The sequence below is a fragment of the Diuraphis noxia genome, unplaced genomic scaffold (assembly GCF_037042655.1).
Source record: "Diuraphis noxia isolate RWA-SAM2 unplaced genomic scaffold, SU_Dnox_SAM2 contig0004, whole genome shotgun sequence".
NCBI classification, from domain to species: domain Eukaryota; kingdom Metazoa; phylum Arthropoda; class Insecta; order Hemiptera; family Aphididae; genus Diuraphis; species Diuraphis noxia.
The window spans coordinates 47,784,928-47,811,510 of record NW_028301714.1 but is presented as its reverse complement, the minus strand read 5'-3'; the positions used below and the strand labels follow the sequence as shown (position 1 = coordinate 47,811,510).

General features: G+C 27.4%; 1 protein-coding gene and 2 long non-coding RNA genes across 5 annotated transcripts in view; 1 reads left to right on the top strand and 2 right to left on the bottom strand.

Moving 5' to 3' along the window:
- The window catches only part of LOC149056139 (uncharacterized), a 36,105-nt gene extending 31,833 nt beyond the window's left edge, over positions 1-4,272 (bottom strand). For all 3 annotated transcript variants that reach the window (XR_016191474.1, XR_016191476.1, XR_016191477.1), the window contains exon 1: positions 3,873-4,272. This is a non-coding gene — a long non-coding RNA (uncharacterized LOC149056139). The remainder of the gene's footprint in view (positions 1-3,872) is intronic.
- A 5,351-nt stretch (positions 4,273-9,623) lies between these two features.
- On the top strand, positions 9,624-12,825 carry LOC107170253 (uncharacterized). The gene is made up of 3 exons (XR_001506271.2): positions 9,624-9,961; positions 10,040-10,518; positions 12,043-12,825. It is a non-coding gene; the product is annotated as an uncharacterized LOC107170253 (long non-coding RNA).
- A 1,710-nt stretch (positions 12,826-14,535) lies between these two features.
- Positions 14,536-25,693, bottom strand: LOC107170250 (opsin, ultraviolet-sensitive-like). The gene is made up of 8 exons (XM_089226688.1): positions 25,588-25,693; positions 25,285-25,485; positions 23,517-23,729; positions 22,806-22,936; positions 21,027-21,199; positions 19,238-19,398; positions 18,619-18,720; positions 14,536-14,910 (listed from the first exon to the last, which is right to left on the bottom strand). Exons 1-8 carry the CDS (start codon positions 25,629-25,631, stop codon positions 14,820-14,822), a joined length of 1,116 nt encoding a protein of 371 aa, XP_089082814.1. The 5' UTR covers positions 25,632-25,693; the 3' UTR covers positions 14,536-14,819.
- Positions 25,694-26,583: the final 890 nt, after the last annotated feature.

Sequence of the window (26,583 nt, the reverse complement as noted above, 5' to 3'; positions counted from 1 at the left end):
AAGGTGCTCACTCAGTCTTATATTATATTCCTGTACCTAATAATTGATTTTTTTATCTAAACTTTTCCATACAACAACAAATTATTAATTAATTTATTTTAAATTATTTAGTTTTAGTTATGTAGCTATTCATAATCAAATATCCAATAGTTTATATAGCTATACTATTATTTATAGATAAACCTCATTACCTACTGATTAGTGTAAATGTGTAATGTATTATCATTTATCAATATGAATATTAAAATTTCTTTAAATTAGTCATTATACAGATTATACTTATATGCTTTACGAATGCTATTTCTGTAATATATAGAATATAGATTTTCTACTTCTAAAATGCTAATTCAAGTATTCAACACTCATATCTTGGGGGTAGGATTACCGGAAAGGAAAGCTCCCCCCTCCAAGTAGCTATAGCTTATAGTAGCTATAGTAGTAGCACGAGCCAAAAAATAAAAATAAAAATAAAAAATTTTTAAAAACACACTTTCCTATAAAAACGTATTTAAATATATATATATATATATATTAAATTGAACTAAAAAATATTTTAAAAATTGTCTGTACTTAAAAATAATGAAAAATTTAAAAGTGTGTGGTGCATCATACAAAACATATAAAGCCGAGCTAAGTCTCACATACACTTCTTTGTTCAAACCTGTTTATAAGATAGTGACTGGGAGTATATGTCAAGTGTAAGAGCACCACACACTTTTAAATTTTTCATTATTTTTAAGTACAGAAATTTTTTTAAATATTTTTTAGTTCAATTTAATATATATAATGTATATTTATATTTTTTTAAATATGTTTTTATAGGAGTGTGTTTTTAAAAAAATTTTATTTTTATTTTTTATTTTCTACTTTTTAGTTGAAAGTAAATTTTTTATTAAACGTTTAAAAAATATTTATGAAACAAATTGCTTATATTTCTTAAAACGAATCAAACTACTGATGATTATGATTTATTAATAAATAAATAAGTTTATGTGGTCGTGAAATGACAAGACATTTATTTTGTTTGACACAACAAATTGAAATTTTTTTATATGAAAAATTTCATTATGAAATCATTATGTGTATAATATATTTTGTTATTTTACAGTACTTATAATTTATTGTCCTTCATTTACAATTGCTTCCGGGATATTGGGACAATGTTGTCCCATTTAAATAATTTAATTTAATATAATTTAATTAATCAACTTTAATTAATTCGAATTAATTTTAGCAGAATATTATTATGTCTGTGAATACCTGAAATATAATAAAAAAATTTGATATTTTTTGGTAGATGGTAGTTGTTATGGTTATATTATTATATTATTATAGTATTAATTTTAATATATTATTATTATATTAATATTATATTATATACCTATTATATTATATTACATGGTCAATATAGAAAACTATGCATTACTATTAGTATAGTCACTATTTTTTTTATAGCCGTCTATTCGCGCGTATCGTCAGTATCTAGCCGTATAAGTGTAAAACCTATAGGTGAAAAAATGTCTGAATCTAGCTGTGATGACAACGATGTAAATAAAAATATGTCACTACCTAAGAAAAAATTTAAAAGGTTAGTGAAATTTAATAATACTTCGCCTAAAAATTATGCATAGATAATGTCTGCCCAAAATGAATATCAAGCCCATTGTAAATGTTGTCGTTGTAATATCTCCATATCGCATGGAGGTGAAAATGATTTTAAAAAAACATGAAAAAACAATAAAACACTCCCAATTTGTAAAAAATCAATCAAACCGTATTTCTACCATAACTTCATACATTCCATTATCCACGGAAGAAAATCAAGTATCTGCTGCTGAAACCGCTTTCATTTACCATACTGTTAAACACGCAAATAGTTATAACTTATAACTCGGCCGAATGTGCTGGAACATTATTTTATTCATTATTTCCTGATTCAAAATTAACTCCAAAATATCGATGTTGTAGAAAAAAGGCTAATGTTTTAGCACCATATAGTATAGAACAAGTTTTAGACGATCTTAAAAATAATCGACCATTTTCTATAGCAACTGACGCCTCAAATAAAGAAAATATTAAAACATTTTCATTTTTAGTACGGTATTTTAAAAAAGATGTAGGTGAATGTACAAAGCTTCTTTCATTTTATTCACTAGAATGTGAAAAATCAACTTCTATTGCTAATTTATTCTATTTTGGAGAATATAACAAAACATGAATTAAATATTGAGAACGTTACTGGATACTGTGCAGATAATGCACCATTTAATTTTGGTAAAAACCAAAGTGTACTTGTTGAATTACAAAAAAAAAATTCGAAAATCTTGGGAATTGGGTGCCCTTGTCATATCTTACACAATATGGGGAAATATGCTTGTTAAGTACTGAAGTTTGATTTAGAAATAATTATCATAAAATCTTATAACGAGTTCAGTAATTCTACAAAAAAAACAACCTCTCTGAAGTCTTTTTTCGATTGGTTAGACACGGAATGATGTGCATTTTTAAGGCATGTTCCAACTATATAGGTGGCTAAGTTTAATACCAGCTATCGAAAGATTGATAAAAAAAATTTGAACCGGTTAAATCGTACTTTTTATCTCATGAAAATAATTCAAAAATATTGTCTGATTTTTTTAACCATGAACTAGCACAAGCTTATTTGGGATTTTTAGTAAATATCGGAATTTATTCAATTCTATTAGGTATAATGAAACTTGAATCGAGTGAATCTTTAATAATTGTCGATCTATATAATATAATGGAAAAGTTAAGAAATGATTTAATTGAAAGAAAAAAAGAAAAGTTTTATGGTGCTACAGTTCGTTTTGCAATAATAGGAGCTCAAAATAATAAAAAAAAAAAACGCCTTTTAGACGAGGCTGATATGTTTTATGATCAAATTGATCAATGTATTTCCTATTTGGATAGGTGGTTTCCAAATGAAACATAATAAATTACAGTTATTCCGTTGTTTATCACTAAGTACAAAAAATTACGAAAATATAAATATAGGTACACGAAATTACAAAGGTAGCAGACACATTATTAATTAAAATAGAAGACAATTTTTTGTTTGAAGAAATAAGAGAATTAAAGTTATTTTTGGTAAAGTATACATCAGATAATACTTTTGAAACTACCTCATCTAATAAAAAATGGGTTCAATTTTTAAAACAAACTAATGCCCCTAACCTTGAAAAAATTATTAATTATGTATTATCAATACCACATTCGAATGCGATGTCAGAACGTATTTTCAGCTTAATGAAAACTGCGTGGAGAAGTGATCGAAACAGATTATTGTTGCAAAATTTAGAAGCTGAATTAATCCTAAAAGCTAATTTTGATGAAACCTGCAAAGAGTTTAGAAAGTTTTTGGATACTCCCAAAGGAAAAAATGTATTGAAAAAAATAAGATCATCTGAAAAATACCATTAGTTTAAATTTATATTATATATTATTATTATATACATTTATATCAGTATTATGAATTTGTGTTATATAATATTGTTATTAATTTGTATCAGTTGTATTAATTTAAAAATATCCATAATTTTTCATAATTATTTTACTTTATTATAGATACCATGATACCTAATAAATTTACAATTTTTATTTTTGTCCCGACTCCCGCTTTTTAATAAAGCGGGACGTCAATATCCCGATTTTTTACAATATTACATTTAAAAAAATTGTGTGTCCCACGAGTTAAAAAAAAAAAATCCCAACCCTAAATTTGACTCTGTTCGACCGACACTCTTTTTGCCTACGAAAATTCACACAAACCGTAGGTATGGTTTTGATTATCAGTGGTTCGACATCGTCACCGTCACGCGAAATAAAACACTTAACAACTTAACGTTACTCACAATAGTTCGGCGTGCGCCCTATGATTGATTATTTCAGCAGTCCGACGTCGTTATGATTACTCGAAAATTAATATATACAAAAAATTCTAGTTATTCCCAATAGTACGGGGACCACCGCATGGTTTGGATATTCAAGCGGACTGAAGTAGGTAGTCATCGTCACGCGAAAATCGTTTTATAGGTAATTAAAATTTCATTACTGGCAATAGTACGGCGTCAAACGCATGGTTTGGGTTGTCAGCGGTCCGACGTCGTCATCGTCACGCCTAAAGTAATGTAATAAATTTCGCGTTACTCTCAATAGTTCGGAGTGCGAGGCGTGATTGATTATGTCAGCGGTCGACGCTGTTATGGTCACGCGATAAGTAACCTATAACAAATTGGTGTTACCCATAATAGTTAAGCGTCGCCGTGTGTTTAACTATGTTAGCGGTCCGTCATCGTCACGCAAAAAGTATAATGTACAACAATTTCGCGTTACTCTCAATAGTTCGGCGTGCGAGGCGTGACTGATTATGTCAGCTGTCGGACGTTGTTATGGTCACGCGAACTGCAGTAACGTACAACAAATTCGCGTTACACGCACTATAGTTCGGCGTGCGCACTGTGATTAATGATCATGTAAGCGGTAGGACGTCGTCATGATCACACGAAAAGTAATGTACAAAAAATTCGCGTTTATTATTAAATGTACTCCCAATAGTACCTCCCGAAGTCGTCATCGTCACACATAAAGTAACTTATAACAAATTTGCATTACTGGCAATAGTACGACGTCAATCGCATGGTTTGGATTGTCAGCGGTCCGTCGTCGTCATCGTCACGCAAAAAGTAATGCACAACAATTTTGTGTTACTCGCAGTAGTTCGGCGTGCGAGGTGTGATTGATTATGTCAGCGGTCGTGCGGTCGGACGCTGTCTTGATCACGCAAAAAGTAAAGTAATGTACAAAAAATGCACATATCTTTCAATTGTGTTGGACTAATAATATCTTATCTACACCAACGAACTTTTGTCACAAAAATCAACGGCGCCTTATCCAACTCTCAAATAGCAACTGCTGGTGTCCCCAAGGTAGTGACTTAGCTCCCTTCCTATTCAACGTTTACCACTGACCTACCTCTAAACGAAAACACACTTCTTGGTACGTTTGCGGATGCCACTGCTATTCTTGCTATTGACAACGTTCCCGTCCAAGATGCCCAAAAAATCCAAAACTACCTAACTGTGCTAAACACCTGGTTTCACGACTGGAAGATCCAAGTTAATCCATATAAATCCTCTCAAATTACCTTCACACTACGTTCCTTAGAATGTCCCGCAACTTTTATTGTTAATGCTCAAATTCCATCTTCCACGCAAACTAATTATTTAGGTTTAATTCTTGACAAACGCCTTACATGGGGTCCCCACTTAAAAAACAAGCACCTTACTCCGCTCAAAGCTCTCATTAAAAACCAAAAGAACAATATACATTGCTCTTTTAAGACCCATGTGGTACTATGGCACACAACTTTGGGGATCAGCCAAACCCTCAAATACTAGAACTATTCAGGCATTTCAGTCTATTTGTCTACATCTAATATCAGGTGCCCCTTGGTATATTACCAATAAGGCACTTCATAAAGACATCTGCATTCTAACCTTAAACAGCCTTGCCAATATCACCTACAAAAAAAAACACATAAAACATTCAGTACTCACTCTAATCCTATAATCATCCAATCAAATTCCAGGTAATCCACCCAGGCGTCTGAAAAGGAACTGGTGTAGGGACCTACTCTCTCCTTAATTACCTTTCCACGGGGTGCCGTCACTGGGCGACTTCCCTTTTCTACCAATCAATCACCATCACATTTACTTATTGTATAACTGTAAATACAGATTGTAAATATAATGTTTCGTCAAATAAATAATAAAAAAAAAAATCTTTCAATTGCACGGCATCATCACAGTGGTAATTAGTTTGACCCGGTTCAAACGATACTTTTATTCGCCTACGGCCTACATAAATTCGCACAAACATCATGATTTGGATTTTCAGCGGTCCGACGTCGTCATGGTCAATAAAATAATAATGTTTATTAAAATACGTATATATTTTAGTAAATTTTTGGCGCCCAATATAAATTATTATTATTCATTGTATATATAACTATAATTATTTTCTTATTATAACTGTGTGCATGGCGCTGTAAATTGACAGTTTATTACGGTGACACCAACCGGTGGTTAACCTTTTTTCCATCAGACTGCAAGTCGTTGCCGACAACTGTAGGAGTTGTCGTATCACAACAATAATATATAAAGTTTTTGTCACGACAGACATGCATTTTTTTGCAGTTTGCCCTCGTAATGTACTCATTCTGCTCGAGTTCGAACGATAAGTTGCTTAAGTGTATTAAATTGAACTTAGTAGCCTCTGCCTTCTACGCTTACTTAAGAATTTATGATAACGATCGTTAAACGTTATCAACTAATGATTACTAAGAGAGCACATGAATATTAATGTTTAAAAATCGTATACACAAAAATAAACTTGAGTTGAATTATGAAAAAAAAAATGGGAATGGGGGATTGGTGCCCACAAGCGTATGTTTTTCAAGAAGCATTAAAAAAAGCAGGTAAGTCGTGAATGTCACTCCACTGTACAGTAGGTTACAAGTGGGTTACAGTAATTGATGGAATTAAATTTGAATCCAATGATACTATATCATTGTATACGAAAAACGATTCTGAGCGGAGACGGTTTATCTGTCTAGTATATATTATAGATCATTAAAAATTTTCAAATCTTAGATTTAAAAGGAACATTTTATGAATTTATAGCATAAAATAATTTACGAATTTTCGTGATTTTTACATTTGTAGTCAAAATTCAAACTTTTAATGCATATAAAAAATTTGTGACTATATATTTCTTTTATTTTTCAATTGCTATTGTAAAAATATATAATGAGCCATGTATTAAATTTTCAAATCTTAGATATAAAAGGAAAATTTTTTATGAATTTCTAGTATAAAATAATTTACGAATTTTCGTGGTTTTTACATAATATGTTGTACAAATTCAAACTTTGAATGCTTATAAAAAAAAATTGTGACTATGTATTTCTTTTATTTTTCAACTTCTATTGTAAAAATATGTTAGGAGCCTTGTATTAAATTTTCAAATCTTAGAATTAAAAAGAAAAACTTTTATGAATTTCTATCTAAGATAATTTGAACATTGCCGTAATTTTTACGTATTTAGACAAAATTTGAACTTTAAATGCTTATAAAAAAAAATCGTGCCTACGAATTTTTTATATTTTTTAACTTCTATTGTTACAATGTGTTAGAAGCCTTGTATTAAATTTTCAAGCTTTTCTACCGAACAAATAAATTTTTATCAATATTTATAGAAAAAAAAACTAAAAAAGTTGAAAAATTAAAATGTCAGTAAACAGCTCAAAACAAATCTAAATATTTTGAAAATTTTATCAAATATATAAAACGCCTATATAAACATTCAGTCAAAATTTCAAGTATCTGCGGTAATTTGTTTTAGAGTTACACCAAAATAAGGAAATCGCTAAAAGTGAAAATCCAATGTTGTAAAAATTTAAATTTCAAATGCTCATAAAAATTTAATTTGAATTTCCAGTGGAATTTTTATTTGTGATAAAGATTGAAAAACTTGTAAGGAATCTTGTATTAAATTTTTAAATCTTAGATTTAAAAAGAAAATTTTTTATGAATTTCTAGCTTAAAATAATTTGTGAATTTTCGTAATTTTTACGTATTTTGTCAAAATTCAAACTTTGAATGCTTATAAAAAAAAATTGTGACTATAAATTTATTTTATTTTTCAACAGCTATTGTAACAATATGTTAAGAGCCTTGTATTAAATTTTCAAGCTTTTCTGCCTAACAAATAAATTTTTATCGATATTATTTTAAAAAAAACTAATAATGATCGAAAATTTTAAATGCCTATGAATAGTTCAACTTAATTCGAAATTTTTTGAAAATTGCATGGTGGATAGAATATACTTATATAAACATTAGGTAAAAATTTCATGTATCTATGGTCATTTGTTTTAAAGTTACATCAAAAACCAAAATCGATTTTGTCGAAAAATGAGTGTGCGTACAATTTCCCGTTTTTCCCTTAATTTTTAGTTTGTTTTTCTCAATTATTTAGAAAAGTATTTTACTTTTGACCCCCCAAAGTACCAACTAGATTCACTTTCTGATCGAACGAGGTACTGAAGTCAAAAACCGAAGCATTTTTACTGCCCCAAAACGTGATGACAGACACAAAAAAAAAAAAACACACATCATGGTAAAATCAATACATTCATCGCTCCGCTCAGAATCTAATAATATAATAAAATTATAACACAATTTTTCATATCAAAAAGGTAACCTAACCGTGTTTACTGTTCACTGAAATAATAAAATTTGATCTAACAATAACAATAATAATCGATAATTAATTTAAAAATATAATAGTATATTATTGTAATGTATTATTTTAATTGTTTTAATTATGTGTTATACATTTATTATTTATTTATTTGATTATTAATTAAGAAGGTGATTAAATATTTGAAGCACAATCATATATTTTTTATAAATTATTAAATAAAAACCTTTTTATAAATAAATACGACTTCTATTTTTTAAAGTTAACATAAAGGTATACAGTTACTAGTTAGTCAGTGAATACATTGAATACATCAAATTTACCGTATCGGGTCTATCAGTAAGAGCCCGTATTACAATAGTTGGTTAGGTTATTAGGTACATTTTATATTTTTGACTTTAAACTATTCAAGAATATTTTAAATTTAAAATTTCCTCGGTCCATTTTCGATAGATATTATAATAGGTAGGTACCTACAAAATGTGTTTTCTGTACTTGTTTATTATTAGATAATAGTTTCAATACATGATCCAATTTTCAGTTTTTATATAAGTTCAATAGTGCTTTTAAAGCACAACTTACAATTTATTTTGGATATTTTTATAAAAGGCTTACATTATAGTATACCCCAGCAGTTGCCTATTAAGGAACTGGTGTCGTTACTTATTGGGAAATTAAAAAAAATGGGTGGTTTTCATCCCAAAACTCAATATTTATTTTTCTGTTCTATCATCACATACTCTTATTGTGCTAAATTTAATATAGATTGTGTATAATCTTATAAAAGTAAAAAAATAAAAAGTAAAAATTCAATGTCTTAACTTTCAAGGATTATAAAAACACATTTTGCGACATTTAGGTAATGTTATATCACTTAATACATTAAATTATTAATGTTGACCGTTTAGAATGAATTTACAAAATATACCTATTACCCAACAGAAAAATAATAAGGTAGGTATTCTATTAATTTCACATTAAATTAGATTTAAGTACTAACTTATAACTTATTGTTACCAATAAACAGTTATTTTTTATATTAATCATAATTAATAATTACAATCACAAGGTACCTACCTAGTAGGCACCTATAGGCTATATTATATTTGACATAATAAATAGCCAAATAGGTATATAAAATATTTTGTATATTAACTTAATCCGTGATTATGACTATTATTGAAAATGTTCTACACCGGACGCTTTGGGTACCTAAATAGTTGCTCGTTCGGCAACCAATATATTTTTATCATTTATCTTTAATCACGGTAAAGGTAAACAATCAGTAACCCGTTTGATTTCGTTATCTTTTAGCGAACACGCGTTTTACATTTTTATTTTTATCAATATTTGTATAATATTTATAATTATTGGTGATTTATATTTTTCGTATTTTTATGATGAATCATTTTTTTTTCATAATTTTAGAATAACAATTTACAATATGCCTACCTATTGGGTAATATTATAACCGTTATAAAGTATTCCTCAATGTTTATTACTTGCAAGACTGTATAAACCAGGTGGTCTAATGAAAAAATTTTCTTCGACGCCCAGAAAATCAAAAATTATATTCTACACTTCCATACTACTCATACAAATAGACTAATGTATGTAATTCGACATTATTAGTTATCGTTTAGTTTAACATCGTTATTCAGTATTCACTATTTCACTGGTTTGTAAATAAATAAAATAATACTTTTTTTTTTATGAATAAACATGGTTTTGACTCAATTTGTTTCTTGGAATGTAGGATACGAATTGAGAAGAGTGTGATTGTGGTTCGATCAAAACCTTGTACTTAGTGGCATTTAATAATAAACTTCATTCGAGCACAAACCACCTTTCTTCATTGTCCATGCGCCACCAACATCTAAAGGTAACAACTACCAGTTACAACTCTGGCCACCATCGTCTGTTTACTCAGACTACTCGTCAGTCGTCATGTCAAATGATCTGAACCGGCTTCAACTGCTAGAGAGTGTGTTCAATAGAGTGACCGAGTTTGCCCGGACTGTGCACAGCATACTGCCCACCATCAGAGAGTGCAATGAACTGCATGAAAGACTGTTGGACTCCATTGGCCGCATTCTGTCTCTGTTGCGGCTTATACGCGATGGTCTCGTTGGGCATACATCTGGGTTGACAAATGGACGATCGAAGGGCTGACAGATAGGCAATACTAACTTGGATCAATATGACCAATCTTAAGAACTTAATACAATCAACTAGGTACATATTTTTTCTCACAGTAAATCTTATTGCATCATGTCATATAATACTTTGATATAAATCTATTCTTATCCTCAATGACTCTTGTTCATCGTTAAATTATTGTGTCTTTCAGAATTATTATCATTTAATAACAATTTCCTATCAAAATGTCATTTATAGGGTTCATTATAATAATTTATGGTATCACAATCTAGACTCAAAATTTAACAGGTATATATTTTACCTAAAATATATTCTTGCATTCACATTTTTTTTTTTTTAAGTGGCATGCAAATTGATCTATTTATATTATTTATGTTAATTAAATAAAATGTTCTAATATATTTCTTGTAAAAGCATGATAGTAAGTTGCATAAACAAAATAGAGTTTTAGGAACGCACAATTACTTTGTATAACATTGAACAACATTTTTTATATTCTTATCATTCTAGAAAACTCCATTTTAGGATTAATAATAAACATTATCAAAACCTATTAGGAGAAACAAAATATAGAATATTTTATTAGATATTAAAAATATGAATAAATAATTGGTATGTTCTATTATATCTTATTATTTATTGATATTTGATATAATTAACAAAAATAAATAAATAGAATTATCTGATCTTGGAATAAAATAGACATTACGTGAAAATGTATGAACTGCTATAAAATCTAAACAAATTATAAATTAAGATTGCCCTAAACATCTAAATATGAGTACCTAGATAATATATAAAAATATTTGTATTCTAACACAAATTGAATTTTTCCTCATCAGTATCAACAATATCGATCACATTATAATATATAGATGTTGCATTAAATATTAATGATCATTCATCACGAATTATCAGTTCCATAGCCAATATTCTTTGACTATCTAGGGTTGAAGTGAAGGTACATTAACAGAAATACAAGTTTCTTGTACTGATGTTTGAAAAAATAAACATCATTTCCATAAGAATATATTTTTATTCTAATTGTTCTTTTCGCAATTTTGTCAAAGTGATTTGTCCCTATTTTTAATATTACCTATTTAAATAAGCATTTATTTATATTTTCACTCTAGCTGACATTACATCAAACAGTGACTATTATTATGATACAAAAATAGTTTGTGGTTCTTGTATGTACAATGTACATGCAGGGACCATTTCATCCAAACTCAATCTGATTGGTGTTTCTACTGCGTCAAAATAATAATGACCCTCCTTGTCTGCTAGACTAATAAATATGTCCTTACCATTGAGATTAATCATCTCAAAGAAATAAAGAAGTAATAGGTAGATTATGTGTTGACATTTTTCTCATTTTTGTAAAGATAGGTACAAACTTTCTAAATTGATTTGTACCTATTGTGAAAATAAAAGTTATTATAATAAACAAATATTTATCTATAAAATTTTTACTTTATAAAGTGTGATTTTTCTCTAAATTTTTAAATTTGGTAGTTCTCTATATAGTTTATGAAAACAAATGTTTAGATATTTAAAAATTTTCAACAGTTCTAATATATACCTGTTTATTTTTTACAGATGCAAAAACTTCTTACCGCGTATAAAATGTGTAGACAATATTGTCTGAAGTGGCTTACAGTTTTCATATTTTTTATAAACGTTTAAATTCTAAATGTTGTAATAAAGTAAATAAGACTGGTGATGTTTAATTGGAAAAACGAATTAAAAGTCCACAGTATTATATTTTTAATTCCTTAAATTTAAAATAATTATTTATGTATTAATTTGATTATAAAAATAATATAATATATTGTATATTGTATTCAAACATTGTTTAAACTTAATGTTAAAAAAATTGTTTAAATTTGTTAAAAAATGGATTCTAGTAATTTAGTAAGTTATTGATATGCTCAATTTATTTATTTTATTTTTAAATTCAGTGATCACTATTAATGGTAAAAAAATTTTGTTTTATATGTGTACTATAGTCAGCAAGGCCCAATATTTTATAGTTTTATTTAAATTTGGGCTTCTTGTTTGAAAAAATATAGGATAATAAACTTAAAAATTATGTAATTTCTTAGAGAAATAAGTAATAATGAACAAATTTATTTGTAATAAACTAGCAATTTAATTATTATTATGTTTTAAAAAAATAATTGTTGAGGTGTAAAGTACATTAAATGTGTCCTGTAGGACAAAACTAAGAAGTACAGTCTTTAACACACATTAAAAAAAATAATATATTTAGAGCTTCTACCTTATTTTGTTCCATGCTCTTCTTATATTCATAATATGATTTTTGATTCTAAGGACAATATTATTTTTGCTGATGGAATAAACTTACAATATTCTTCTGAATTTTGTCAATATTATGAATCAGTTAATGTCATATGTCAACAAATAAAAAAAATAAAAATAGATAACCATTCTTCTGTACAGTAGGTATTGAGTTTACCTACTTTGTCATTGAGTGAGTCACTGTAATGTATACATTCAATTTGATTTAAATGATAAACCCAAAACACAATTTTGAGTGGCCACAGTGTTTCAGCCAGTATATTTCATATTTTCATATGATTTTTGATATTGCTATTAAATAGTAATTTATTTTAATTTAAGTACCTAATACGGTAGATTGATTTAATTAGATTTTTTGAAATTCCAAAAACATGGCATTTTCAATATTACTAATGCAATATTATGAATAATAATGTTAATTATTTTTATAATAAAAAGCTAATAAAAAAAAAAATGTTAATTATGGTAATAGTAAATGTTTTTTAAATGTGTTTTTGTCTTTAACTTTTGAATAAATACTTAATACCATATTAGTGTCTTTCCGTAGTCAGTAGAACGGTGGAATACAAAATAGATTTGTGGTAAATCGCATAAATAGGCAATAGTTTAAAATTAAGAGGACGCTCTACACATATTTGTTGTCTCCGTCTTACAATAGTGTATAACACAGTGGCGGTCCTTGACCAATTCCAGGGGGGTGGGGGGTGAAATATTATTCACGTTAAATACAATAAGTACTCAAAAATAGAAGTCATAAAAAAATTTAATGTAATAATTTTATATTTAACCAAGTGGGGGATCCACCCATCCCTCCCATCGTAGGACGGCCACTGGCGTAACATAGTAATTTGACACTTGGCAAATCATGTTCAACTCCGTTAGTTTAAAAATCAGAGTAAATTGACTCATTATGAAACTTGATAGTAAGAACGTTATCTATGATTGTATATTATATGAGGGTTTTTTACGATAACTTACGTTTTTATGTATGGCATGAGCATTTTTAATTTACACTTCTTTACATACGCATAACTTACAATAAAATTAAACTAGGTATCGTAAAAAACCCACATACAAACACATATAATGCTTTTAACATCAAGTTTCATAATAGGTCGATTCACTCTAATTTTTAAGCTAACAGAGCTAAATGCGATCTGTTGAGTGTAAATTTGGTATGGATGTGTAACGTCTTTTAATCTAAAATTCTAAATGTTATAAAAAAGTCACCATCTCTATCTAAAAAATAATAATATGTACTTAAATGTTTCAAATTCTCACAAATAATATTTTTGAATTGCAGCAGATAATTAAAATTGTTAGATAGGTATTCTTCATTTAAATATCTCATTTTGCACAAATTTTAACTTCCTTGCTTAAAGATATTGAAATAAAAAATCAATGCATTTTTTCTACTACAAATCATGACATTGTGTCATTCAGAATCTAAAGGTATTTTTAAAGCATTTGTAAATAGCAATATTTATGTTAAGCTTCTTAATTATTTTTATACAGCGCCTTGAAAATCTTTGAACGACCCTGTGTGTCCTGTATATTGAGTATCCAATTTTACAATCATTGCCGTTATTGAGAATCGAGTGAATCGACTGATTAAATATTGTGAGTTCTAATTTCGGTAACGTAATATTTATAATCTATAACTTATGATTGATCGATATAAATAAGAAAAAAAAAATCTAAATCTAAACAAAAATAAAAACAATAATATTAGGTACGTCATAATTTTATATAAAATGTAAGTATTTATAATATTTTAAATACAATTATTTTAATAATTAAGGTATATATGCAGATACAATACAATATGAATGTATAATACTGGTCTAATAATACTTACTCGTATAAGTGAGACATGCAATACCTACATGTAACTGATACTTACACTAAATATATTATATTAGGTAGGTAAATAGTTAATTTCTGTCTTTTTATTTATATATTATATTTTTCATTCCAATTTTTTTTTTTAATTAAATTAAAATCTAAACATTGGAATTCGAAAAATCAAAAGTCGTGCACTAGCATGAAATACATTAAGCTGCAGTAGTTATCGATTGTGTATCGCTCGTTGCTGGAGGTTTTTCGGTAATACCCAAACATGGGACTCGTTTTGAAAGTTCTAATCTAAACAACAAATTTAAGACATTTTTTAACGAAAAAATCAAATAGTTAAAAAAATATATTGATTTTAGAATTTTTTTAGGAGAATGGATTTGTTATTCACATGGAAGGTCTGAACTATTTACGTTGAAGCTGACGAATTAGAATGTCTGCAGGGATAGTTGGAAGTTGGTATTGAGTGGGATATTCAATTTCAGACATTTAGGAATAAGTTTGTGTAGTCTTGTGTTGAGAGATTTTATTTATGGCCTATGTGAGTTTTTAGTAAAGGTATAGATAACTAGGCATCTGGTAACTATCCACTTTTAGGGCGTTTTAATAATGGTACGAGTAGACTATTGAGATATAGAATTTATTTTTCCTAAAATAAATTCTGAAAAATCGAAAAAATAATTTTCATCAAGATTTCCTAAACAATTTTTTTTAACATTTAACTATCTTAATTTATAATATATTATTACATAAAATAGATATTACGTTTGAGTTTTATTCAGCCATGTAGGCATAATAGGTAACTTACATTAGTTATAACTTGTAATATATAGTGGTTCACAACCTATTTAAGCTATACCTATATTTTTATTTTTATTTACCTATTAATTATTATTTATTAATATATATATTATATTATTATAAGATTTTTCTATACATTTATTTAATTTCCCACTTTAAAAATTATAATATATGACGGTACTAGATAAAACTTTAGATTTACCGAGTACAATATATTTCCTATTTATTATTTTGTATATTTTTATTTTTAATCGTTCCTGTAAGATTATAATTGTTATAAACTAGGTAAGTATAGGTACTCTATAGGTTTTCTAAGAAATATATTTTTATAATTTAAATATCATATAATTATTTTAATCGTAGAAGTAGGTGTGTTTTTTAGATAACTAGATAAGTGAGGCTATGTTATTTTATGGTGTCACGTGTAAAACGTGGCTGATATTTTTTTTTAATCAAAAGTAATTATTGTCTGATAGGTACCTAAATATTTTTAAACCACCAAATTCTGTTTAGAAAAATTATATTTTTGCACAGCAAAAAATCCGTTTTTTCAGTTGTATAATCCTAATAAACTTCAAGTAGGTAAATCGGTGACTTGAATTCGGTCGACAGCCGTATATAATAAAGTTGCTCATAGCCTGTTTCCCTGTCCCAAAATATCGTACATCGTTTGCGCATTGTCTGTTTACCTGCACCAAATTATAACTGTTTATCCGGGGTTGGTAAATTGAGTCCCAAATGACCCTAACTCGGTAAATTGAGTCCCGGGGAAAAATAGGTAGTAGGAAAGTTGAGTCCCAGATAAAATAAGGTAGTAGGTAATTTGAGTCCCAGGGAAAAACGATTTATATGCATTTAAAATTTAAAAATGTGCACTATACAATTTTTATTTGTGATTTGTGGGAATTCATTGACAGCATGTATATGATTTTGAAAATAGCAACATGCACTTTTATTGCATAAAAAATAATTATATAATTAATAAAAATGCAATAAAAATGCATGTTGTTATATTCAAAATCATATACATGCTGTCAATGAATGTTCGCAAATCACAAATAAAAATTGTATAGTGCACATTTTTAAATTTTAAATGCATATAAATCGTTTTTCCCTGGGACTCAAATTGCCTACTGCCTTATTTTTTCCGGGACTCAACTTACCTACTACCTATTTTTCCCCGAGACTCAATTTACCGCTTTCAAAATGTACCAAATTTATCTCGGACTCAATTTACCTAGCCCCTATTTATCAAGTGCCCATCAATATTCTAAACAATAGACGGGTATAAAAAATTGTATTACATGATGTATAGGTATAATATTATATAGATAGTAAATAATTTAAGATTTTAGTTTCTGAACGAAGTGATAAATGTATTGATTTTACAATGATGTGTGTTTCTTTTTTTTTTGTGAGTGTCTGTATACAGCATAACTAGTCGAAATAATGCTTCAATTTCAAACTTTGTGGTTGGTTTCCGATGTTAAAGTGAATATCCTAACAGTTTTCAAAAAAATCGAGAAAAACAAAAAAAAAATGACAGAAAAAAGGTAATTATTACACAAAATCAGTTTTCGACCAAATCAATTTTTTTATATGATTGTAATTCAAAAACTAATCACTGTAAATACTTGAAATTTTCACCAAATATTTATGTTAATGTTATCTATATACAGTTTAATTTTCAACAATTTTTGACTTTTTTTGAGTTATTTATAGACCACTGAAATTTTCAATTTTTTAAGTGTCGGTAAAAAAATTTTGGACGACCAAAAGAACTTGAAAATTTAATACAGGGTTCCTTATGAATTGTTCTTATTGTAGCTAAAAAAAATTAAAAATCGTAAGTCACAATTTTTTTACAAGTGTTTTTAGTTCAAATTTGTACGAAATCTGTCGAAAACGCGAAAATTTGCAAGTAATTTTGAAGTTTAAAAATCATAAATTTTTTTGTGTTTATAACTAAGGATTAAAAATACAACACTAATTTTTCCATAAGTTTTCCTTCAAATAGCTAAAGAGAAAACTCGAAGCGTCGTTATAGGAAAAATAGCAATTGAAAAATAAAAGAAATGCAGTCACATTTTTTTTTTTACAAGCATTTAAATTTTAAATTGACAACATACGTAAAAATCACGTATATTCGCGAATTATTTTAACCTATTTTTAATAATCTATAATATACCCTAGACAGATAAACCATCTCCGTTCAGAATCGTTTTTCGTATACAATGATACCTATCATTGCATACAAATTTAACCTACCATAGTCAGAGGTCCACCCCACCCCCTAATGTACAGCAGATCGATACCCACTTACACGATTTTTTAAATTTAAAAATAATTTATATTCAAATAGTTCAAATGTTGATAAAATTCATAAAAAACTCGAAAATTTGAGTTACAAAATTACGTTTTTTACTTGGTATATTATATGTATATAAAACATGCAATATTTGAAAATTTATTATTACGTGAGTAAATTTATAGATGCGCCAATTTTAAGACCAAATTTATAAAACCACTTGCGCTTGGGGATGTACACCTTTTTTCATTTCTATTATTGAATAATATTGATGTGCAAATGATGTATAACTCAAAAGGCAAAAGATGCGCAACTGTCTTACAAAAAAGGTTAAAATTAGCAATAGTGATGCGCAAACGATAACCGGCGTGGTCGACGGCAGTAGATTACCTACTATATGCCAGTGAAGACAGTCAAAATGGATAAGGTAATTAACTATATTCTAAAATGTAAAAACACATCGTAGAAACAAACATTTATGATAATATTTGCTATTTAGGGTACCTAGAAGGATGAAGCAAATATTTCGAGTGTTGAGGTATTTAAAAACCACTAAGTTCGTTATTAAAATGTCTTAAGTCCAGGGCTCAAAAGGGAGAAGGTCAAGAATTTTAAAATTCACTATTGAAATACGCCTAACAAGGACACAACACAATGTGATAATATAACTTAAATAATATCGATGAGGATCCAATCACCATAAAATCAATGGTTTTTACTGTTTTTAGGGATTCGTTTCAAAACTAAATAAAATATAATACACATCAATAGGTAGTAGGTAGCAATTTATTACGACTTAAAACTATTACATTTAGATTACTATTTAATGTATAAAATAATATTATAATACCTGATTATATTATTATGATATGTATTGATTAATGATTTACCTGTATTTAGGATGACTGATTGCGTATACATAAGGGTCGAAACAAGCCACCGTCTTGGCAAACACCGCTGGTAGCATTGACGCGATAGGTGTTAGTAAAGATCTTAAAATAAAAATTGTTACTGACACATATTATAATGAAGAAACCGTAACGATTTGAGACACTTATAATATAGTTGTATAAAAACAGGACCAAATTTTAACGCTTTTTTCAACGAGGCGATTTACTAACATTTTTTGATTACATGTTATTTTACTAATTCTTATTTTATTTTTAACGTCTTAAATATGAGTCAAAATTATAATTTAAAAACAAATATTGAACTATGAAAATCGTACTAGACGTATTTTTCAAATACTGGGAATTGGGCTCTTTGGCCTTTTTCCTAATGGACTCAATACAGGTGATTCTGACGAAATAAAACGAAAATACTTGTATAAATGATCCAAAGGTATTAAGATTAATAAATATTTTATTAAAAAAATTATAATTTTATCCATCATGGTAGAGTTATGGTATTTGTTGAACATGGTTTATCCAATTTGAAATGTATAGACTATAGAGACAAAAAACTATTTAGGCTAATAGTAGCAAATATAGGTAGTTGTTTAACTCTTACTGATCTCCAAAAGCGCCGATCATTGCGACCACTGCGTATGGTGTCCAGGCAGCAACAAACAGGAAACAAATCGTAATAGCGGCTTTTGCAATTCTTACTTCCGCTGATTGAGCGTTTACATCTTGATTACTTCGCAATGACTCAACGTTCATCTTTTTAGCCTTAACGACGAAAAAAAGGATATTTTCAGACATTTTTTATTTCATTTAATTTCCCAAAATTAAAAAGTAAACGGAGAACTCGCTCTGCTGTATAGTAAGTGTCCAATTTCGAGTATATCTCGACATTGAATTTGAGCGAAAAAGTATTTAGTATTAATAGGCCCCGGTACCGACCATTTATTAAGGAGCCTATTATTGGCAACCTAATTCACTTAAAATTTTGGCGTCACACGATATTGTGAGTATATTTTCCAAATCACTTAATTAATATAACTATCTTGAAATCATTATTTACAATTTAAACATGATATTATTTTACTGTCAATGAGTACGTGATTCCATATGGGTTGTTGTTTGTTAGTTACACCTACTTCGTTACGTATCTTATCATAAGTAATTTATTATTAATAAAAATACAATGAATAAAAATATGGATTCAAATCTAAAGCAGTAGCCGCTTTTGTATATAACTCTAGATACCAGATGTATACCAGATGCCTAATTCAGAAGTTTCAAGTTGCCACACAAATAATATTTTAAAATTACTACACAACACTTGTCCAAATTTAAACTTAAAATAACTATTTAAAAAAACTATATTTGTATAGGTATGTTTTAGATTTTTTGGTTACAATATAAGCTACTTACTAATATTTTTATGCTGATGTTGTAACATTAATGTATTATTGTGTGAGAAGCACTGTATTAAATTTTCAAGCATTTTACTCATCGAATACAAATAAAATAACATATATATTAAAAATAAATAAAGTAAATAGCTCAAAACCAGAAAAAATGTTTTTTAAACGTTGTGATGTAGAAAACTCTAATTTAAACAGAAGACCTATCAACAAGATCGGTGTATGTTACAAAAATTAAACTTTTCAGGAGAGACAAATAACTAAATACAAATCATTGAAATCGATGTATGTATGTGTGTAACCTTACAAATTTATTTATTATTTATTTACAAAATTTACAAAATTCCTGTTTTTTCTTAATTTATTTTTATTTTTCCGGGGGAATTTGACCTCCAAAAGTAATGCAAAGGTATAATGCACCAATTAGATTCACTTTTTCACCGGAAAATAACTGAAGTTGAAAATTGAAACATTATTTTGAATACTTTTCATGAACACAGACACAAAAAATTAAAATTAAAAACACATCATTGTAAAATCAATACATTCATCGCTCCGCTCAGAATCTAAAAATGTTTACCATAAAGTTGCATTTATTTATTACGTGTATTTGAAGGTTATTAGAAATAGAAATTGTATATTCACCTGTAATTAAAATTGGTATGTAAATTAGTTATTTTTTAATCTAGGGCTGTATTATTGTAGCTAAAACTAAAAAGTCTTTTTTTGAGAATTCAAAATAAATATTGTTCAATATGTATAAAATATGTCTAAAAAAGACTTCAACGAACCTACCTTAAGTTATCAATACTATAAAAATTGGGAAGGGACATCGATTTTGATTTTTACGAATTTTGTAAAACTTAATACGCTCATAAAAATTGTGAATTTGTATTTCAGATACTTTTTAATTGGAATATTAACAACTTATGAGGGATCTCCTTTTAAATTTACAATATATTATAATTCAAATTTGACTGGAATTACTTGTTCACGAAGTGCTTTTTCGTGGTTGAACACGTGACAGACAATTTGTGAATAAAAATATATTATAAAAGACATGGGAATCACGTAACAAATCACAAACATGGTTCCAACAAAAGCTTTAGTCTCCTCGGTAGGCGTTAAGTAGTCAAAAGAACAACTTGTTAAAAACCCCTCTGAAAACAAAAATGATTATTATAAATTAAATAATATAAAAAAAAAATATTTACCAATTTATTCTAAGGTGTTACAACCTTTTTTTTTATTGTGTTATCTACTTTGTCTGAATATTTCAATTGTCAATAGTCATATTACAATAACTGTCAGATCGTAAATATAATTAATAAGAAATAATTTCAAACAGTTTAAATAAACATATGTAGGTATACAAATAAAACGAATACCAAGGTAGTAGGTACAATATTGACATTATGTTGTTAGTTGACATATTTATACTAACTTGATTTATCATACCTTTTGTTAATTAAAAAAGTAGTGATTGTTATAAAAGTTAGTATAGTAAATTTGTTTTGTTTATTAATAGGCATACTTTTGTATGAGAAAAGAGATCAGTCAAAAAACCCTAATCCATGGGGGGTACAAAAAAATTTCATTTGAACTTTTATTTATAATGCCCTGAAATTTTTTTTAAATTGTTAAAAATACCATTTGACTACTTAAAAAAATACCTATACAAATTACCTAATAACTAACTTTTATTAAAATAATTAAAACAACATAAAAGTGTTAAAAGAAAAAAAACAACAACAACAAATTGGTATACACAATAACAATAAAAGAGAACTAAAATGTTCCCTTTTTAAGTATTTGTTTATTGAACTTAATTATGTAAGTAGGTAGTACTAGGTACTTAAATACATTTTTCTACCAGAGCCCCCCTATAAAAATATGTAATTATCTTTGAAATCCAGGACTTAGTTAGTGTTTATTGTATGAAAAAATAATTTTAGGTAATACTCGAGCCACCCTAATCAATTATCATGTATCTATCTACATTTGATAGTGCAAAATCATGTTGTGACAGTAATTAGATATTATATATATATATTATCCTCTCTATGGACTATGATAGACTCCAATTAATAAATTATTATTAATGTCATTATACATATTCGTTACTATTGCGCATGGGTGGATAGGCCTACCGGGCAACCGACATTTCACGGTAGGCCCCCCTTCGTATTTCGGTAATGGGGCCTTTTAATATCATATATTATTAAATCCTTTTTCATGTGGGGCCCCTTTTTAAAATTTTCCGGTAGGCCAAAAAGGGCCTATCCGCCCATGCTATTGCGTTTTACTATCATCGTGTAAACTCAGCTTAATGCTTAAGAGTTGATCACCATCTTCAATAATTAGATTATGTCTATATCTTGTGTATCTTTTACTAGATATATTATAGTAGTGTCGTCCAAGTGTATAACTAGCTAGGTATAGATACCAAATTCACACATTACTATTTCTAAAAACCTTTATTTCCCGTGTGTTAGTATTAAATAGTAGATAAAAAACCAAGGTCAAATATAGAAATAGTATTTTTTTATGTCATCATTTAAAACGCTATTGTTTGATTGGTAGTTTTCATATTTATTCGGCTTTTCTATACAAGATATTAGGTAACAAAAAAATTAATTATAAATAGATTCTAAAATAAAACTAATCTCTATTATATTTTATATTTAATCTGAATTCCAAGTAATTGCAGGTTATTGTAACATTAATATGAAAAGATATTAGGGTTATGTAGTTATTTCGACTTACCTGGAACAAATCGATTCCACTTTTCAGTTAAAGGAAGTAAGCACCAGGGTAAAACATAAATCCAAATACATATGATCAATATTAATGATTTGCCATAAGTCATACGACCTTCAAATGGTTTTGCAATTGTGCTAAAAAATTATAATTTAAAGTAAATATTTGAAAACAATATAGATAAACACTTATTTAATTAAATGATAATATAATTACAAGATATTTATATAGTGTTTAATTTATAAATTTATGAATTTTTTGAAAAATTATACGGCACTGTGGTTTAAAGATTTACAACTTAAATGTAATACAACTCAAGTTTTCTAACAGTTAAATGAAGTCATACCCAACACAGTACTTATAATAATATATATTATTATATAATATAAATATTTTATATTATATAAAAAGAGGTAAACTGCTTTGTTATATAGACATTAGTAGATTTTAAGTTTACCTCGCCATTGCAGAGTAGGGCACTGAAATTAAAATTTGAATAGTTCAATAAGTTAGTAATACACTGGTACAAATCACTTAAGATTAATATAAATATTTTTTAAATGTCATTGTATGAAATAAACAATATTATGCGCAGTGGTGAAAAGTAAGGATAATAATTTTCGAATAGCAGTTTTACTATTTTTATTTTTAGTTTATTGTCTTCGCGTTCAATTTGTCAAATTAATAATTAAAATATAATTTATAAAATAACTATACCTATATCTATCATAAGCAATTGCAGCGTTTGTGGCTCCTGCTCCAATGCCACTAATAGATCCACACAATGCAAATATCTGACATTGTAAATGACCTGGATATTTATGATCTATTGAATCATAAATGAGGATTGGAAGTACTAAGACCATGGAAAAATCGCACAGCGCCAAATTGAGCACAAACAGATTGGAAGGTGTTCTTAATGGTTTTGATCTAAAATAAAAGATATCTTCAATTTAACTACACAATTATACAAAAAATAATAAACATTTTAGTCAATAAACAATTTAAAAAATAACTTTTAATCTTGGATTAAGGATCTAGGTTTTCAATGTTGCTTGATCTATAAACGCTTCAAAAATAAGTAGGGAAAATAATGGAAAGTTTTATGGACCTATTATTGTATATCATATTATACAATATAAACACAATATGTATTTAAATATATAGTGTGTACCTATATTATAAGTGTTCAAAATTCAAGTTAAATATGTTTTGACATCTCTATTAAAACTATCAAATGTTAATACTTCAGAAAAATTCTATTTTTTTTTATTGAAAATAATTAATGACACTATACCAATGATTACAATAGATAATGTTCAATAGTGAATATTTTAACAAGTTGACGTGAAGACTGACGAGTACCGCACGGTTACACTTGAAGACTGAAATATTAAAGACTAAAAATTTCAAATATTTAGTATGTTTTTTACTATACATATATAGTAATATTCTAAGATAACCAAAACCATAATCAGTACCAGCAGGGCCGGCCCAAAGTATTTTGACGCCCCGGACAATTTTTTGAAAGGCGCCCTTAATCAAGTGCTCCATAATACATTCAATACTTTTTATACTTACCTACATATTTTGTTTAAAATTCTTATATTTATGGATACATAAAGGATTGCAAAAATTATTTGGATACAATTTATTGACGTATCGGCTGTAACACATACTTTTTTGGTTTTCCCGAGTTAATGATTATATATCATTGTATATTATTTTTAATTATTTATAATATAATAATAAAAACTGGAAAGTGGAGTAAAATCTATAAAAAATATATATATAACAGAATATTCTATCATAGATAATTTAGTCATTTAGCTATATTAATGTCAATTTGAATAAATATTAAGCTAAAATTTATAAAATATTCGTTTATTAAAGGCGCCCCTAAAATAGTAGCGCCCCGAGCAACCACCCGGTTCACCCGATCTTGGGCCGGCACTGAGTACCAATAAATTACTTACAATTTATCATAAATATTTATGTTTTTTTGATTTTTTTCTTAAATATACAAAATACATAAAACTTTATACCAATAATTAACGAATTGAGTGTCTTAAAAAAATGTAGGTACCATATTAAAACCACAAAATATTTTACTACCTAGCAATTTCTTTACATTAATCCATTCAAATATTTATTGGACATGGTTGTATATTGTATTTATATTGAAATATACTTGTGTTTTCAATAAATTAATAGAAAATCACATGACTTTTTGCTTAAATTCTAATTTTAAAAAGGTAGATAAGTACTTGTAGTAAAATATTCTTAAAGTATGTCATACAAAACTATAAAACAGTAAGCTACAGGTACCTAACTATAATCCTGTAGATATTAAAACTACTAACTTGTTAATATGTTTTAAAAATAAGTTAATTTTTTTTATCGAATCTATATAAACGTAAAAATAAACATACCTACCAATATATAATTATAGGTATTATGTTATTAATATAATTCTAGTACTTACACACAAAATATCCATAACACCAAACCGTTTCCAATCACACCGAGACAAAATAAAATTGTATAAGTAAATGCCAAAATATAATGGTAGAGTGATCTAACTTCTGGGTATGCCAACCAATGTTCTGGTATATGAGTAAGATCTTCTGGAGTAAGATTCCAACCCATTAATTGAAGTTCATCTTCATTTTCCATGAAACTAGAACTAATCAAAAGTCAAAAAATCCCCAATATTATATGGGTAACTAGTATAAGCTCGTGTTTTTACGTATATTATACTATGCTACTTGATAATTTTGTACCATACCCCAGTTGTGATAAAGGTCTCGACACACTTCGGTTGAAATCCATTATTACCGTTTGTTAGTGTTAGTCTAAAACACTAGTCACTACTACGACTGAACAAACGAAATTATTAAGCCGATCTGGGTTTATATAAATAATATGCATCACATAGACAACATGGATTATATAATTGTAGCCTATCAACTGATAATCCTTGCTAACTTACAAGGGATGTTGTTATTATTTTGTTTTCAAATTATCCTCAATGACATACAACCTTATTCTGTTATTTACACAATGATTAAACTATAATACTTATTATAATTAGATTCAAAATGGGTTGGATTTTATATAGGTAATTAAAGTAGAAAACATGCTAACATGACTTGATTATTCTTCATTCATCAAATAATAAAAAATGCTCAATGTCCAAATTAGATTGACAAAATACATTTTCCCTAAATGGATACATATGAACGAACGATTCATGTCAGATAAATGTATTATCAAAAGTTACAACAGCAGAAAATTACATATAATTTGAATTTTAAAAATTACATATTTTAAACTAACAGATAATATATATTCATTTTACATTGATTTCTTATATATTATTTTAATAGCAAAAATTATCCCAATGTTTTAAGTTACTCTAGTCGAAACATTATGGAGAGATTCAAATGCAGTTTTATATGAGTAGGTATAGTTGTCGTCGTTGCCGACCACGTCGTTGTAATGAATATGTTAAATTGATATGAATCGTAAATCATTGCATATGAAAAAACAGTTCTGACTAAATACGATCTATCAGTCTATATATTACTTAAGTATATTTTATCATTTTATGGATATTTTGCATTTAAAACAGTTTATTTTACTAATACAAAAATAAGTTTAATTATTTTTTGTTGAAAAAAATGGATTTATTTTCCATATATCATCGTACCTATGTTTAAAATATAATAAAACAATTTTAAATTTTAAAGTACACACAATTAACATTATCAAATTAATTAAT

Coding starts and splice junctions, on each gene's coding strand:
- LOC107170250 (XM_089226688.1), bottom strand. CDS start 25,631: ATGGATTTCAACCGAAGTGTGTCGAGACCTTTATCACAACTGGG. Junction 25,486..25,587: donor AGACCTTTATCACAACTGGG/GTATGGTACAAA, acceptor ACTTTTGATTAG/TTCTAGTTTCATGGAAAATG. Junction 18,721..19,237: donor ATCGGCGCTTTTGGAGATCA/GTAAGAGTTAAA, acceptor TTTTATTTTAAG/ATCTTTACTAACACCTATCG.